Consider the following 18,332-nt stretch of genomic DNA (forward strand, 5'->3'; position numbering starts at 1 on the left):
TCTTTCTCTTTTCTCCTTCTCCTCCTATCTTAGCCATAAATATAGACTCTTGACATTACCTAACACATGGTCCCTCCTGACAAACAGCCAGTCATGCAGGTCTCGTGACTGAGAAAACCTCTCCAGGGGTGAATGCTGAGTAAAGGGAAGGTGTGGAGGGCAGCTGGACGAGGGGGGGTACTGTACCCTATAGTGTAAAAGATGCTCTTGGTAAGATACTGTACAAATGGGTGAAATAATGACCAAGGCTTTTTGGTCTTACATAAGGGATTGTAAGAGTTTGTTTACTATGCCACGACTGGAGTAAAGCAGAGAGCCTGGAGTTGATTAGGACCGCGGGAGATTAAGAGCCCAGTGGCAGACAGAAGGCTTGTACCTGGCAGTGCAGGTCTGTACCTGCATGGACATGGACTGCTGCCCAGGCAACCTGACCACAAAACCCAGGAGCTTCCCCCGAGGGAAGAGGACTGCAGCTTTCTGTCTGGATTCACATGGTGCTCGTTGTACCACAGCTTAAAGTTAAAAAAACCAGTGGTTTCACTGGCCGACCTGAGGTGAATCAACAAAATGTGTTGAATGCTGTAACTTGTAACTCGATCTAACTGTTCCATATGTAACTATAAATACAGCTGGGGATGATTCTCTTTATGTTGACTCTATAAGCAATACGTCTGACATTGTTTAGAGTATTTACAATGACCCTTGTTGCTAAATGGCAGGCTTTGGTTAGCTATAGCAATGGAAGAGTAACAATTGTTGCTGGGGAACATCTGGGTTGGACATGTTTTTGTTGGATTAACATAAAGCTAAGATCAGTTAACAATTCAAACGAAATATAGCGAGGAATCATTTAACTTTCATTCATACAGACTCTACTGGTGCGGTGTTTTATCAGATTTTACAGATACAGGTATGTCTTTAAATGTCAAATTTGTAAGAAAGTTGATTTTTGAGTCTCATTCCCAACTCGTCAAATACAGACGCTGACCCAACCCACAATCCCAAAGTGTGTATTTGACGAGTTGGGAATGAATGAGATTCAAAAAACATCTTTCTTACCAATTAGACCTTTAAAAATGAATATTGCCTGTTAACTAACTGATAATTGGTGAACCTGTGTAGTACAAGTGCACTGGGAAAGGGGAAAAAACAGTCCAGTCGCCAGGACAAACCACTGATCCATTCACATTCGTACATGTCACAGTCCACGTACCATAGTGACATCCGTACAAAATGTGTCATATCACAGTAACCTGACGTTCATCCTTGAGGATGGTGATGGAGTAACAGGGGAGAGCGCTGGCAAGCCAAAAACAACATCAACATTTGTAAGTGTGAAACCAGTGGATATTTTTTGACAAGGGACCTCAGAGTTTCAACATTTGTAGGCGTGCCACAACTTGATATTTATCAAGGATATTTTTAAGGTGTTAGTGGCATCTAACCGGATATTTTTTGACCGGGAAGTTGGGACATCTCAGCTGTGTTCGTGAGGACAAATCAGGACATCTCCTGCCTTGTTTGTGGCGACAAAAACAGGTATTTTAAGCCAAAACTTCTTTTCCTTACCCTAACCGAGTGGTTTTTGTGCCTAAACCTAACCAGAGCGTAAACACAGCGTGGTCACAACATAAAATTGAAATGTAAACTTTTGACATATCTGTGGTTTGTGGTTGGAAAAGCACAAGAGAAGCATTCCCACGTATGCAGTTACAGTATATTAGCCCAGTTTAACATAATGGCTGGGAAACAGCTAGCATAGCTCTGTCTAGAAAAGTCTGCTCACCAGCACCTTTAAATCTGATGCTGTACTGACGGTTTCACAGGGAGCAAACAGATGTAATGTGCTAATTATTGATCGTTTTCCCCCCTGCTTCCAGTGTTAAAGCTAAGCTAACTTCCTGCAGGCTGTAGCATCATATTTAGTGGACAGCCGTGAGACTCTAACAGCAAGATAGTGACTTGGTGTATTTCCTTTAGGAATGAACTGCATTTACATAATGGCAGTTTTATGGTAGAGGGATGAATTAAACATTCATGTGATGAAGGTCATTTACAGTTTGCAAACACATTACTCTGAAAACCACACATTCAAACAAAGAGAAAACACATAAAACTGCATTCACCGACTGCATGCGGTAAACCCTCCAACTCTAAAGTACATTGGCAGCCTTGTTGAACCTCTAAACATGTAAATTACTCGAGTAAACTGCACTGAAGGAGCAATGATTTGTGTTTCCCTCAAAAACACCAAGTATAAGGCCTTAAGTTAATAACAGAGTGCTAGTCCATGGGAGTAAATATGATCCAAACACAACAGATACTGTACGCACCCACACGAACACAAAGTTCAGTGAAGAAAGTCATCCGATTTTAGATCAATCTGGCGTCATCACATTCACTGCTTGGAGGCATCGAGGCCTCGCAAACACTAAAGAGCCACAGTATGTGGGCTAGCTGGCCGCCACAGCGGATCCACATCCAAACCATCACAAGACACTCGCTCACAGAGGAGTCTCGTAAAAAAGACGACACGATCATAACAGAGAATCTTTGTGCAGGCTGTGAATTAGGACAGTTCCTTTCCCTCGACCTCGAAGGCAGGGTTACATCAGCACTCGAGTGGAAACACTAGCTAACCATCTGAGTTGTAATAGTAATAAGAGAATTCACACCTGGTTTAAGCCACAAGTTCTCGTTCAGTTCCATGTGGACAGGACTCCCAGTTTGGCTCGAGTATCACTCTGGTCTGAGCAGGCGAGGACTGCAGGCCCCTCAGCCACACGCTTAGAGAACTACATCAAACATTTCTGTGGTTGTGGGGCAAAGATAGTCGCTCATTAATCAGGGACTGATCACTTTAAAGTGGCCTGAGTGACTCGCGGGTGATCCTGTCAACAATCTTCACATCTTCACTTCACAAGATCAATGGATGACTGTCTTACAGGAGCTTGGCGAGGAAGCATGAGTAAGGATTTTGAATGACAGCAATATTACAGAGAGCTACACTTCACCTGGATTCTCATCAGGATTTGTTTAGTCAAGGTACAGTTTGTTCTTAGGTGCAGAAACGGAGGTTGTTGTAATGGTTTCTTCAGGATCATTTATCAGGAGATGCTTGAAATGGGCCTGGAAGACAACATCAGAGACCACAACCTCCAGTCTCCACCTTCCACCCACTTGCCAATCACACTCAGAGGTAGAAGATGAAGGAAGATCTGCAGTCCTTTTGGCCTGTATGTGATTTATTTTAATGGTGACAAACGATGCCTGTTTGTGACTGTAAAATATGCTAAATGAGGCAATGAATACACCAACACATGCATTAAACATGACCCTAACACACACACACACACACACAGTCCATGTAAACACACCCACACACACACACAGAGAGAGAGAGAGAGAGAGAGAGCGAGAGTGTGCACCTGTCTTCACATATCATTACTATGCAAAAACACATATTTGCCCAGCTTCCTCAGTGATCTCGGAGGCCATCGTTTCTCCGTCATTCGTCGTCTCCACAGCGAATCGTGTGTTAACGCAGCAGATATCTGGTCACATGAACAAAATATGAACAGTGCGTATGTGAAAAGTAGGCAAACACAAGCTGGGGCCCACTCATCCGTTACAAGAATGAATGGCCATCATTAGCATGAGGCTCCCCGGCAGCACCCTGCAATGCAGCGACACACACAATGGCGAGTGCCACGCTTCCCCCTGCCGTTCCCCCAGAGAAGCTCTTTTGTTTGAGCAGCATCTGGACCTGACCTCCATGCATTTGAGGCTGATGACCCCCCCCTCCCCTCCACCCTCCTTCTCTGCTCCTCATCGCTTCTCCTCTCAGAACCTCCTCTTAAAAAACCCTCCACCACCTCCTCCTCCTCCTCCTCCATCTCCTCTCATTTCCTATACCCTGTCCGTTCTTCACACACAGATACCCCCTCTCCCTCCCTCTTCTAGCTAAGGAGAGCAGCCATCTCTTGCTTCGTGAAAAGAAGGTCTGTGTACTAGTGGGCCTTACACAAAGCCTGCAGGGTGAATTAGAAAACCAAAGAGGAAAAAGCACCAGGGCTACTGGCCATCTGTCCCTCTGGGTTGGACGTGCCTGCCTCGAGTGTGCCTGCCCCCCTCTTTCCCCTCACATAATTCCCACCCCTACCCCCACCTTCCCTGCTTCCCTTAGCCTATATACACAGCATCAACCCCACACACACACACACACACACACACATACACACTCTGCCATGCATACATCACAGGCATCGGATGGCGGATGGCGGTGAGAGTGGTGGAAAAAAAAAAAAAAGAAGAAGGAGAAGACGAGGAGAGAATAAGGAGCTGCCACTTGCCTGGATGCAGAGCGAGCCCGGAGCCAGCAAATCAAGCCGTAATCCCTTTCTTTGTGTGAGCGGCAAACAGAGAAATTTGTCTCCAACAATGATTTCCCCGAGATCGGCAGTGGAGTGGAAAACAAGGAAGCGAGGGAGTGAAGGACAGCGAGGAGGGGAGGGAGAAACAGAGAGAGAGAGAGGAAGAGAGTGAGTGAGTGAGAGAGAGAGAGAGCGAGGGGAGGTGATGGAGGGTGAGAGCAGCAGAGGCAGGGAGACAGTGGGAGCAGCTAGAGTGTGACAGAGAGAGACAGAGGAAGGCAGCAGCCACCGCCGAGCCACAGGGACGCTGACACTCAGCGGAGGATTTGAAGTGAAGAGAGGAGGACGACAGGGAAGAGAGCAGAGAGCAGAGAGAGAGGGGGAGAGAGGGAGGGAGAGATCAGGTGGGGGGGAGGGAGGACTGGTTCGCTCCGTGGCTCAAACGCTGGGATAACGCCGAGATAACCCTCATCCCCAAGCAGCAGCTGTAGACGTGAGAGGGAAAATGAATCCCACGAGAGAGCGACTTCTCTATCAATTGTGACATTTGCTGCACATGATAACAATGGCCATCTGTAGCAGCGGGGCTATGAAGGAGAGGGGAGGAGGATGGGATGACAGAGGGGAGGGGAGGGGGTTGTGTTCTTCAATTTAAACACACATGCCCAAAAGGAAGGAAAAAAAAAAAAAAACACCTCGGCCAGTGGTGGAGGGGGGAGAGGCACCTGTTCGAGTCAAGCACAGGGGAGAGAGGGAGCAACACATGTGCTCAGGAGAGGGGGAGGAGACCTGAGAGACACAGGAGACAAAGGAAACAGAGGGCTGAGAAGTGTGGCTTTTATTTGACTGCTTTTGTCATTCTGCCTTGTCATGCCAAGGAAGTATTTGCATGTGTGCGTGAGAGAGAGAGAGAGGCGAGAGACAATAAACAGGAGGTGGGGAGCGATAGTAGGTCCCCAAGAAAGGGAGAGAGGGAGGGACAGGAAGGAAGGCTAAACACTATAAAACGTTTCAGCGTTAGAATCACTGACCAGCGCTGTGTTCTTGTCCTTTTCAGAAAAAAAGGTACACAACATACACAAACTATGCCTTTTTGATTAAAGGGTAAGTTCACCCAAAAATGACAATTCAGCCATTCATCGCCATGCTGAAGGACAGTCGAGTGAAGTTTAGTCGGCAAAACATTTCCGGAGCATTTTCCTCTAAACAACTGAAGAAGATGGAGACTTGTTTTAAAATGTCGTGCCAAACGTCTCCATACAGCTCGTCACACTTAATCCAAGCTTTTAGCTTAGCAGCTACGGTGAAGATTTTGGCTTTAAAAGGGGCATAAACAAACCTTTTCAAATCAATTTGAGATCTTTAGGCTAGGAGACTTTATATATCTTATTCCTTTGTGCCATGAGCCTACAACACATCAGTGAACCACGCTGTTGTTTCACTGGATGACATGTTCCCTTATCAACATGAATGTGGGCACTGTAGTTTATTTTAAGTCATACCCACACACACACTGCTTCTGCTGTAAATACTCACTATCGCGCATCAAATTCACGTCTGAAAATAGTCCCAAACAAACACTGTTTACTCCGGAGTTTATAGAGCCATTTTATATTTGTGAGCTGTTTGGATTTATGTCTTAAACATACTACAACGATCTTTTTACTGGTTAGGAGACAGTCTCTATATGACCTACCTCTACTTCTGTATGGTTATTCTAGTTATTCTTAAAGGCTAACTCCACCAATTTATACATTAAAGTGTGTTTACAGGGCTTTCGCAGTACCACTGCATACGGGAAAAAAGTAGTGGCTCCAGAGGAAGCTGCATGTAATCTGATAAATTGCCTCCAGTGATGTCACTCAGTGACAAAGTTGCATTGTGGGTAATGCAGGCGCCAGGTTTATAAAATGATCAAATCGATACAGCAGAATCAGAGATACCACCTTTTTTATTCCACACTTCTTCATCCTTGTCAAAACCTGGTGCGTACATTACCCACAATGCAACGTAGCCATTGAGTGACATCACTGGAGGCAATTCATCAGGTTACTTGCAGCTTCTCTGGAGCCACAAAAAGCTTTATACTACTTTTTTTCCACATAGTAGGCCTCCCCAAGACCTGGAAACACACTTTAATGTGTAAAATTGGTGGAGTTGCCCTTTAATTAGAAACAAAAGAGCTTATGACTGAGTGCCACAGGGTAGAGAAGCCAGAAAGTACTGAGAAAATGGACTAACACATTGTTGGTTTCATGTCTTTTCATGGGATTTGTCAACAGTAATGATTAAATGATTTATCACTACAGTGTGCAGAGTCCATCCTGTGTCCATTCAGGCAGTCTTTACTTAGAGACAATGGAGCCTTTTATTTGGAGATCCAACGCAGAAAAAGTGGAATATTTCCTCATAATGAGTAATCAGGGGCACTTCTTCTTTTCTGTAAAGTGACTTGTTCAGCTGGTAAAGTCCAGAAGGCACAATCTCAAGTAGTCTACACATTCTTCATGCACCTACGTGACCCACAGGTACTGTGACTCAAGCACTCACCATTAATAAAGAGGACCTTTGTTTGCATTTGTTAGCTAGGGAGCATATTCCCAGCTGGTCCCGAGCAGGTCCATTTACATTATTTACAAAAAAACATCACTCAGAATATTGGACAGAAAGCCTGTGAGGTATCATCACCGTCATATTATATCAAAGCACAACCTGTTAATCTTTGATAACTTTAACTCTCAAACTTGTGATTAATGTACAACTGTAGCCATTATCTTGTTCCTCCCTCACTGTCGGAGTTTTTTTTCTCTGTCCTCAAATGACATCGACCAAACAAGAGCGTCCACCAGAGGCAACTGAGTCTGGCTCGTCAGCTTCCTTCATTAAAGCTTCAAACATTTAAAACACAACACCCGTTTTGCTAAAGTATGGGCCGGTATTGTTAGCAAGAAAATGTAAAGTATCGGATTTAAAGACACTAGCAAAGCAACACTGTAGATGAAATAAGCACAGCAGAAACGTTGAATAGGTCGGACCATCCTGTTTCACTATATATCTTTAAAAGTTAAAATTATGGCTGAAAATGACCACAAACGAATCTCCGCAATGTAAATCAACTGTTGTCTCCCTGAAACTGACAGTTGTTGTCAGTGTGATGTCACAGTGATTGAGGTGAAAGGAGTCAGTATGTAGCTTCTAGAAAGTACATTTGAGGGAATTTCAGAGGCATTAGGAGGTTTCCAGTGTTTTCCCAGAAAAAATGCAAAGAACTGTAAACCCCTTGAAGCATCTGGTGACCTCTCAGACTTAAAATATTTAGCATTTTTCATTAGTCTGTGCTTCTTAGCGCAGTGTTAATGTTTAATGTCTGTCCTCTGTTCGCCGAGGCCTTTCCATCGTCCCGCGATCTCTGCGAGAGCCCGACATGTTCATCACATAATCAGGCAGGAATCTATTCTCAATATATCAGAACATCATAATCCCAGGCAGGGCACCGGGGGAGGCTCAGAGAGGCGGATTTACCGGTCACATGGCTGAGCCCAAGAGAAGGACGGAGATAGAGAGGCAGCGAGTGAAAAAGCAAAGAACAAGAGAGACAGTGCGAGGAAAAAAAACAACAAAAAAACATTAATCTAGACTAGAAGCCACATTTTGTTACCGAGCAATGAAACGCAAACACGTGCATATGAACACACAGCTAAGGCCCAGAAACATGAGGAGGTGTCGGTTGATGAGAATGACGATCCCACGCTTAGTTAATTAAATCATGTCAGTGCGATAAAACACGCACAAACACGCCCTTTGAAGCTCTGTTAAACTTTGTGGTCATCACAACACAAATATAAAATGACAGTACAGTAGGAAAATGAACTGATTACAGCTGGACTGTATCACCCAACCGCACATCCAACTGTTTGTGACGTAACCGAGCCCAGCTGTGGAGTCTGGCACGGCGCTGGGTGTTTGGCTCCAGCCACGCTTTTTGTATATTTCACAGCAATGTGAGACAGCTGCAAAAATGGTGCCCTGGCGCGGTCAAGACTTCGAGTGACTGATACATGAGAAAAAACTGGAAAAATTTATATTTTTTTCTTTCTCTTTTCATTTATGAGAAGAAGAGCTGCTGATTTTTAAATGATGAAAGGGAAACAAAGTTCGATCATTTATGGGTGAGTAAGAGGGAAGAATGAGATTAACAGGAGATGAAACAAGTGAGAAAGAAGCCACAAGAAAGTGGGTCATTAGGGTAAAGCTGAAGAAATGATGTTAAAGACTGTTTAAAGACGCCGTTCTTCAGCCAGATGTCCTGGTTTAAGCATCCGCCATCACATTCCTATCGTCGCTAATATAGTTTTTACTCACAAGGCACAGCATGGCGATACAGATTGGCTCGGATGGTCTTCTGCAGCTCGTGGTCGGGGGAAGACTTCTGAAACCTCAGGCTGAGGTAGTGCTTCAGGTCCTTGTTGAGCCTGTGACCTGGAAATATCAGACAGAAAAAACTCAAGTAAACAAACTGTGACATCACAAAACATGCTCTTCTGTTGGCTGTGTGCTGTCATTTGACCAAAAGTAACGTCGTAAAAGGCCATGACATTTCAACTGTTGTGTTGCTCCTGGACACTAGGACACAAGACAGACCTTATTTACCCTCCTTATTCGAAAGAAACGGAGGTACTCCAGTAAATAAATACGTTTGTTTGTTATTAACACATATGGTCAATATCACATTTGAACAAACCTGTATATTTCTTTCTTTTGAGGCTGACTGTTAAGTCTTGGCTAAAGAAATGCACTTGAACACACCACAAAAAGTGCAGCCGACAGCAGCAGTCTGTATTCGTCATTCAAAAAGAGAAACCGTGAGACTCAGGACTGCCGATATAAAAACTGTTGCTATGACAAAGCAACGTTTTCTGACACCTCTCTTGCTAATTTTGCCACTTCTAAACGAGAATATGTCTGATGAAAAGTTGCAAATGGCACCGACGAAGAGGTGGAGGTGAAAAATAAAGAGAAACAATGCTAGATGGGTGAAATCAGAGATACTACAGCGACAGGCTCAACCGACTGCTGCCAACGGTGCAGGTCCCATCGCAACAGCTAGGTCCACAGACTCTCACAGACGGCCCTGACACAGACTGACAGCCTCATGTGTCAGGGCCCTGAGCAGTCAGACTCTGCTAGTATGAGGCTGTTCTGTGAACAGTAGGCTAAATGTGAACATTGCAAACTAGGGATAGACTGATAATCGTGTCTGATATTCAGCATTTTTCAAATGATCGATATCTGCAATTTTTCAGTCAGCTTGCAGATAATAGGAGTTAATTTAAAAATATGCTACTTTGGCTCTGAGGCAACATCCTCTCACACAATTGCCATATAAACAATACAATAATATGAATCTGCAGGGTAACTAGTCACTAAAATGAGCAAATAAATGTTGTGGAGATTAAGTATTAAGTTACAGAAAAAGGAAATACTCAAGTTAAGTACCTCAAAAATTGTACTTAAGAACAGTTCTCGAGGAAATTGTACTGTACTTCATTGTACTGCAAACAAATATTGGATATCTGTCTCCTTGATTTCTAATAATCGGTATCGGCCTTGAGACCCAAATTGCAAACATGCTGATGTCGATCAGATGCTATGCTTATTAGCCATAAACACAAAATACAGTTGAGGCTGATGATCATTAGTTCTCTGGGTATTTAACAGAGTTAAGAGTTTCACAAAGTTATAAGAATTCATCCTGACAGGGACATGAATGTCTACCAAATTTAATGGCAGTCAGTCCAATAGTTGTCATGACATTTTAATAAAAACAACAAAGGTCAACCTCTTGGTGACGCTAGAGAATAAAGTCAGTGCGTCATCCAAGTCATTAGGATACACCGTGAAAGCACCATGAATGACTGCTCCAAATTTCATAGTAATCCATCAAATTTCAAGAGTCGGGTGAAGTTTAGTTCACCAAGAGTCACGCAGCTAGTAATGAAATAAAAGAAGAAGTGATACTTATTCAACTTTAACCTAATTCATTGGATGGTAATGGGGCAAATAAACCATACAGCTTAAGTAGAGCAGAGGAATACACACAGTATGTCAGGGTGGTTAATTCAGAGAAAAACGTAGCGATAGAGGCGGGTTTGGGTAATTGATTAAAAGAGTCTCTGACTGGCTGACGTTCCCAGACTTACTCAGCATCCATCCAATCAGAGGTGCTGATGCTGCTGGCTGAGTTTGAACACAGTCCCGGCACTCACAATGGGGCCAGATGGTCAGAGCTCACTCTCACGCCAGGGTCTCATTTAGGACCATTTAATGATCTCCAAATATATCATCCATGTCTGGGAGAGCTGGCAAACACTTCTTGGGGGAGGTGCCACGGCCTCCTGTCGGCCTCCGATCACAGTGGAAGAGTTTCTCCTGGCTCTTTGCTTTGGGATGGCGGCAGGGTCAGCGTGCTGACTGAGTTTACTTTGCAGCTGAGGGGGATTATAACGTGGTTTAAAGTCGCAGTAAAACAACAGTGAGAGTTGGAGATTTGGCCTCTGTAATTTGACATATTTCGGTGTGCAAAGGAAAATGTGGACAAGGTAAAGTTACACATTTTTCAAGTTTGATTGGATGAATCAAAAGTGGGTGGCTTTGGAAAAACATAGTGATATGGGGTTATAGAAGAATGTTTAGCCACAACCCACACCTCCATGTAGAGCACCTTAGATCAGGAGGAGGACAAGGAAGAAATGATTACATACAAGATGTCAAGGTTTTTACCAGCTGATATCCAAAAACAAACCTGCTAATAGTCAAAGAGAATACAGAGGGACTCTAATTGATTTTTTTGAGATTTTTAAACCAAAAATTCAAAATTTTTAATAAAGCTTTTTCTTGTCGTGTTTTATTTCGTATAATACCTACTAGGGCTGCACAATTAATCGCAAAATAATTGAAATTGCAATATGACTAAGTGCAATATCCAAATCGCAAGACCTGCAAATATTTTATGAGGTAAAATGTGTCACAAAAGTGTTTTAATGAAATGTTTTGCTGCAGAGATGCTCCGGCCTACAAAGCTTGTTCTCCAGATGTAATTAAAAATGTTTGTTTGGCCAAGCCCGGGAGAAATGCACCATCATCATGATTTTACTTGTTTTGCGGTGACAATGAAAATTGTGATGTAAAATGTAATCATCCATAACAATCATGAATTACATAGCAATTGCAATATCGGTAAAAATAATCGCAATATCAAATGGCTTAAATGTGCATGTAATTTCGGCCACTAAGGGTCTCAGTCTAAACAAAACAGAATACGTTTGCCAGGTGTTGTGTGGGGAGGGCTGGGTGCACAGCCGGACCTTCTGGAGGAATAAACACCCAGAGTCGAACCAGATTCTGCTCTGATCTGGAGCCGTTTACTGACAGAAGAAGAGCTCAATAAATGGATTTATGTTCACTGCTGTTTATCAGCCTGACTGCAGCAATTACCCGCAGGGGTGACCTCCATTGTCGGGTGTTTATGTACTGCTATGTTGACTGCTAACTGGAGCTGGAGGGGGCATTTACTTGACTACATGAATGTAACGCTAGAGAAAAGAGAAAGGAAGAGCAGAGAGAGAACTAGAGTCTCTGGTGAGGGCTGAGTCTTGTGATTGACCTGAATGCAAACATACAGATACATGCACCCTCTGGTGTCATTGCTCGCTAATGTACAGTGAAGTAATCTGGCTTGTGGCAAATAAACACTACCACGAGTAACACGAAATAAATGACTTAAACCTGCTTCACAACCACCGTTGGTATGGAAAATCTGACACTTAGATTGAATAAACTTGTGGATTTCTCTTTGTTTGAAACATTTGAAATTACGCAAGTACACAACTCAACAAAATATATAAGAAAAGTTTTGTCATTTTTAGACATTTTAATGAAGAATTCTTACATATTATATCTTTAAAGGAATAGTTTGGGCTTTTATTGACAAGAATTAGACGGGGAGATTGACACCATTCTCATTGTTGTATGTTAAAAAAATAGCTGGAGCTCAAAGGGAGTTAGCTTAGCTTAGCATAAAGACCGAAAGGTAACAAAATCCACATACAAGCACATTGAAAACTAACTTATAAATACATCATGTCTCATTTCTTACATTCATACAGTGTACAAATGACAAAATCACCAGGAGACCAGCTGAGCCTCCAGGACGCAATAAGCCAAGTTTAAATCTTAATGCTTAGCAAAGCTAACTGGCTGCTGGCTTCAGCTTCGTATTCACTGTACAGACATGAAAGTGGTATGTATATGTATTGTGTATGTCCCCGAAATGTCAAACTATTCCTTTAAGGTTAGAGTTTGGGCTTTGACTGTCAGGAAATTGGCAGGAAGTGTTTGCAGCCTGAGAGGAAGTACTGCCGAGCGAGTCGGGGACAAGGACAGGCAGATCAAAAGCATCCGTGTGGCAGCTGAGAAAGTGAAAACGGTCTTAAAGCAGCAGAGCATTCGTCATCTGCCCTGAGGTGTGGCCCTGTGGTGACATCATCATCTGTCAGCCCGAGCCTCACATCCACCTCCTCCTCCCCCCTGTTAAATGCTGAAGCATGTAACGCTGATGATGTGAAGCCCAAAAAGACAGCACACACAGGCATCTAATCCTGCAACGGTGATGGACAGATATTACATTTAAACCAAATCAGCCACAGACGAGAACAATAATGTATTTTAAGGTGTAAATCACATTCAGGAACGCAGAAAGCTAAGACAACCCGAGCCACGATTCTGACTCTGGTATGGGGCATTTTCTACCCAGAAGTGGAGACACTGGTTGGTAGTCTACTTTGCTGTATTTTTCCGTTCCCCTATACACACACATACACATACACACACACACACACACACACACACACACACACGCGCACACACACACACAGAGCCCACTGTGTAATTCAGTGCAAGCAAAGCACAGTCAGGTAATTGTTACCTAGCAACCAGCCAGTGCTGACGACCATCATTACGGTCCCTGCTAGGCAAGCAGCAGTCAGATTGTAAAAGGAAAAACAGATACAACAGCACACTTGCACACACACAGACACACACACACACACACACACACACACATTAAACATATACAGGCATTCGTTCAGTCGGTGCATCCTCAGCTGCTCCATTCCCATGTCTGTGGCGATTTGATTTATAAAAACAGCACCTCATCAAAAATAAAATATGTAGCACATATATTAGTGTTTGTATTCGCCGTCGTGTCAGTTTTGCTGGCTCAGATGCTCTCCCTGAGATAAGGACCGCTGTCAGGAGCACACCTCCCCCCTCCACACACACACACCTACCCCCTACTGTGGGTACGTACAGCGAGCAGAGGGCGGGCCGCCCAGGTGTCATGCTCCATCAATGAGAAAGTCATCAAATATTCAATATTTATGAGGATTAAAGTCGTGCGGATGAGAGATTACAATCACACCACTGTGGCGCGCGTGTGTGTGTTAGTGTGTGTGCAGTACATACGCCATTTACTTCCTTTCTCCCTGGATTTTTAATCACAAATGCTGTTTGGCTAAACAAATAACCAGATGTTATGGTGCTGTAGATGCAGCATTCTGCAGATTGAAAAATAAAACCGCACTGATATCTGCAGCTGCTGAGCGAAGTAAGTTCCTCTCATTTATTATCACATGCAGCTTAACCAAAGTATTAAACAGTATTTGAGACTTTTGAATAAAACAATAGAGTATTTTTTTTTTTCTTGACCCATTTAGAGTGGTTTCCAAGCAGCATGTAACACACACACACACACACACACACACACACACACACGCAACAGAGCTTTAAAATCTAACAAAAACAACCAGATGTGGTGAGAAAACAGGAGATATTATCTAAACTCAACAACCACAGCGCTGCAGTGTTCCACAGATTTCTGAACAATACACACGCTGAATTGAACAATTCAGCGTGTGTATTGAATGGAGATCCTTGTATTGTGTGCAAGAAGATACAGCGCATTGTTACTGGGAATGTGCCGGACACTCTCACACACTGTGTCTGCTAATCCACAGTAGTCTGTATAGTCTAGGAACTGTGCTGATATTTATAAGCCCAACAAAATGAGCTTTTGTTGCAGGTACAATGAGTAAAATAGAGACTAGCTGTGCGAGTATGTGTTAATGTTAGAACCAGAGTCAATACTCATAGAGCACTTTTAGAGCACACATCAATATAATCAATATCACTTTATTAATGCTTATATGTCTTGGTAGAAGCCTGACCTAGATAGCCCACAAGGACATTAAGCCTTTATTAAGACAACACGTAGTCTAACTGCTCCCTGTTCTTAGAGTCTTACAGTAGCAATGATGTGTAAAGAAAAACAAAACGTGCTGGTGCTCACTACAGTGGATCTTTGGCTTTAGTGAGTAGCTGTGATGCTAGCTGCCGTTAGCAAGCAGCTCAGTAAGCCATTGACCTGAGACTGTTTTAATGAGTTTTATTTCATTTAAGTCAAGTTTGAATTTGCTTGTTTCATAATGAGTTAGCAAGGCAATTAAAGTAATTTTAGTTTGGTAAAAGAAAGACTTGAATTCAGGCAATGTGTGGTTGCATTTTTCTTTTTTCACTGAAAATAGGTGTGAAAATATCTCCTTTCTCCTTTCTTTTTTGTTTTCTTACCTCTTTACATCTCTCAAAGGCTATCAGACTATCCCCTTCAAGGTACAAAATGGTATTACAAGACAGGACAGACCGGGGCTAGCTGGTTAACACGCTAACTTGAGTTGATATAACTTCAGTTTGACATATCCTAACGTCAGCACTGTCATTTCTTCACAATCTGTTGATAATATTAGTTCAATTTTTAAAGCCAAAATCCTGGCTATATCTTACAAATGGCCCCTTTTAAGAAAAAATAACATAGTCACACAAATAATAAACATCCCTGTATACGACAGAGAAATGACGAAGAGCCTACAGCCATGTTAGCATATTATCAAACTGTACTCAGACACAATGGTGCTTTGAGCTAAATACTAAGCTCAGGACTCTAACATGCTCACAATGAGAATGCTAACATGCTAATGCTAAGTGTGTGTAATGTTTACTAGTGCACCATCTGAGTTAAGCTTCTCCATATGCTAACTAGATGCTATGAAACTCAGAGCATACACCAGTGAGGAATTCCCTTGTTTTGCACGCGTTTGGTCTTACGTATATAAAAAGCTAAGGAATGATCAAAGTCATCAGTCCAGATTTTCAGTCTGGGCCAAAGTGGTCCAACCGACTGACAACATTGCCATCCACTGAGCCATGATGGCAAAAAAATCTGAGTTGAAATAATTCATAAATTAGACGATCTACAGAAAATCAGCAACAACTGTTTCAAGTAATGTTTTAAACAAAAACGCGACAATTTCACTGTTTCCAGCAACTAAAATGTGAATATTTGCTGGTTTCTTAGTGTTTTATTACAGTAAACCGGCAAAAAGAAATTTAAATAAGACATCTTGGGAAAGTTAGTAAACCAAAATGGGTGTTGCAATCATTCCGTCTGTCAGCAAAAAATACTGAAAATACCTGACAATCGGTCTGTCTCGAGATGATAAGATGGATTATTTGAGAGCTTGGAGAGGATATTCTTCCTCCTCATAACAATGAAATCACTCCATCAGGGAAAATCGGAGACACTAGAGAAATTAGCGCCGTTGAGAGATGTTTCCTGGGAACTGAGATATTTGTGAGGCCGGCTGGTAAAAGACTGTGTGTGACAGCAGAGATCGGTGCTTTTCAGCCATGGGTGAGGCCGAGGAGAGAACGTGTGAAGCTGTGAGGCCCCTGTCTGTCCTCCTACAGATAGACAGAGTGAGAGAGAGAGATGGGTTTAACCCAAATAAGAGTGGATTATACACATCCTCCATGCCTCCAGTCAGCATTACATAACCTTAAATCTAGTTATGCATCCCTGTCTCATTTTTTGGGGGTTGGGGGGAGGTTGGGTGTGTGCGTTGTCTAACATCTAAGGAGATAGTGGTTCACACGTTCGCTCATATAGATACAGATACACACACAGCATGAATCTGTGTGTTTAAAGTGACATTTGGAGAGGATTCAACTCAAACTCTGCATTAAAAACACAACGGCCAGACAGCCAAAGGACACAAACATATGGCAGTGGCTGCTTAAAACATCAGCAGAAGATCGTGAAGCAGCTGCAGCCTATAGCACCACATAACAGCTGCCATCACTACGAGCCACTGCTACTACCTGTCAATCAGGCCAGATGGTTTCCATTTCACAGAGAGCTTGACATTCAGACGGCAGTTGTGGTTCTGATTATTGGTATGAACATGTAGACGCATCAAACCAACAGCTTATAGAAGGTGGACATAAATTTAAAGACGTCAATGTGAGTGTGTTTGTTGTTGTGCGAGGCTCTGTTCAGCTGCTGATTGGGATTCATCTCCCGTCCTCCAGCTCAACACTGCCCTCTGTGTCTCCGAGCCTCGCCGCTGAGAGTCTGCTTCACACAGAGCCGTTACCACAGCAACCCAGAGCCGGCGAGTGAATGAGATGAAGCATGTGTGGTCATTATGGGCTGCTGCCCCCCAGTGGTGGATCTCAGATAACAAAACTATAAACGACCTCAGAGATGTGATTTTTTTTTTCATCTCTTGCGGTTGCAGTTGGAGATTCAAAACAGCCTGAAATATACTTCGTATTACACATGAGTATTTCTATTTTATGAAAAACAAAATAGTTAAATATTGTAGCAATATTTTCAGATCAGGATTAACCAATCAAACATTATATAATGTAATTCAAATGAGCTCCAAATTCCCCAGCAATAGCATTAAAATGCTGCTTAGATTTGAATGTGTCTGTATTTAAAAAATAAGATATATACAGTACTATATTATTATTTTATTCTAAATCTCATTATAGAGTATATCCATTTTTCTGATTATAGGACTCAGTGCCATTTTTTATGCAGATAAAATAACTTTCTTAAGAAAGTGTCCACTTTGGTTCTGATGCATACTGCAAAATCTGCGAAGTAACTAGTAACTAAAGTTATCAAATAAGTGTAGTGGAGTAAAAGCAGGAAGTCTAAAGTAGCAGGAAATGGAAATACTGAAGTAAAGTACAAGTACCTCAAAATTGTACACCAAAAAGTACAGTAGTTGAGTTAAATTACTTCCATCACTGATTTTATATTACAAATCTTTTACAGAGTTTAGCTTTTGCACACCTGAGGATCGACAGATAACCTGATGAAGGTCTGAGTACCAAAACAATGTCATGAAACTTATTTGCAAGTGGAGTGGACAGTGTGGGGGAGTTTTTTTCCTGATATTATAAATCTTCGAAAGGGACCAGTAACTTTCACTGATTTCGCTGATTATACTTTTGCACTTTTAATTGAGAGAAATCTCAATAAGACTTTAACTTATCAATTAATCGATCAGTCCATTAGTTGCCAACTATTTGGATAGTTCATAAATCGGTTCAGTCATTTTGTAAAGCAAAAATGTGAAACGTTTGCTGGTTCCAGCTTCTTAAATGTTCAGATTCACTGCTTTTCTTTGTTATTTGTGAGCATGAGTGAAGACTCTTTGCGTTGTTGCTTGCTGGTTGGACAAAAGAAGCAAATTGAAAACGACACTTTGGGTTCTGGGATATTGCGATGAGCATTTTTCACAATTTTTGGTGTTTTATAGACTCAACCATTGTTTGCAAAATAATCAGCAGATTAATCGATAATGAAAACAATCATTAGTTGCAGCCAGACCTAAAGAACCGCACAGGCTTGCTGGCACTCATTATCAGTTGAATAGCAGACACAAGCAATCTGCAGCTCATCTGTAACCAATACTTCTAATGGGTTTCGTAGAATAGCAACGCACAGATGTTCTCTTTCTAAGAGGCAGACCACACAGGGATGTGCTGGTTTAT

General features: G+C 42.4%; 1 protein-coding gene and 1 long non-coding RNA gene across 11 annotated transcripts in view; one reads left to right on the forward strand and one right to left on the reverse strand.

Annotated features, from left to right (window-relative positions):
• The window catches only part of LOC311265176, a 91,048-nt gene extending 82,227 nt beyond the window's left edge, over positions 1-8,821 (forward strand). Inside the window, exon 4 of the long non-coding RNA XR_014623546.1 lies at positions 8,739-8,821. This is a non-coding gene — a long non-coding RNA (uncharacterized lncRNA). The remainder of the gene's footprint in view (positions 1-8,738) is intronic.
• LOC311265159 (membrane-associated guanylate kinase, WW and PDZ domain-containing protein 1-like) overlaps positions 1-18,332 on the reverse strand; it is a 106,276-nt gene that overhangs the window by 59,725 nt on the left and 28,219 nt on the right. For 9 of the 10 annotated variants that reach the window (XM_084366516.1, XM_084366518.1, XM_084366514.1 and 6 more), the window contains exon 2: positions 8,736-8,852. In XM_084366516.1, the coding sequence (XP_084222642.1) occupies positions 8,736-8,852 (117 nt within the window). Of the gene's footprint in view, positions 1-4,352; positions 4,704-8,735; positions 8,853-18,332 lie in introns of those variants that run through there. The other variant, XM_084366521.1, reaches the window with a different exon arrangement.

Source organism: Pagrus pagrus, assembly GCF_965226575.1.
Source record: "Pagrus pagrus genome assembly, chromosome: 11".
Lineage (NCBI taxonomy): Eukaryota > Metazoa > Chordata > Actinopteri > Spariformes > Sparidae > Pagrus > Pagrus pagrus.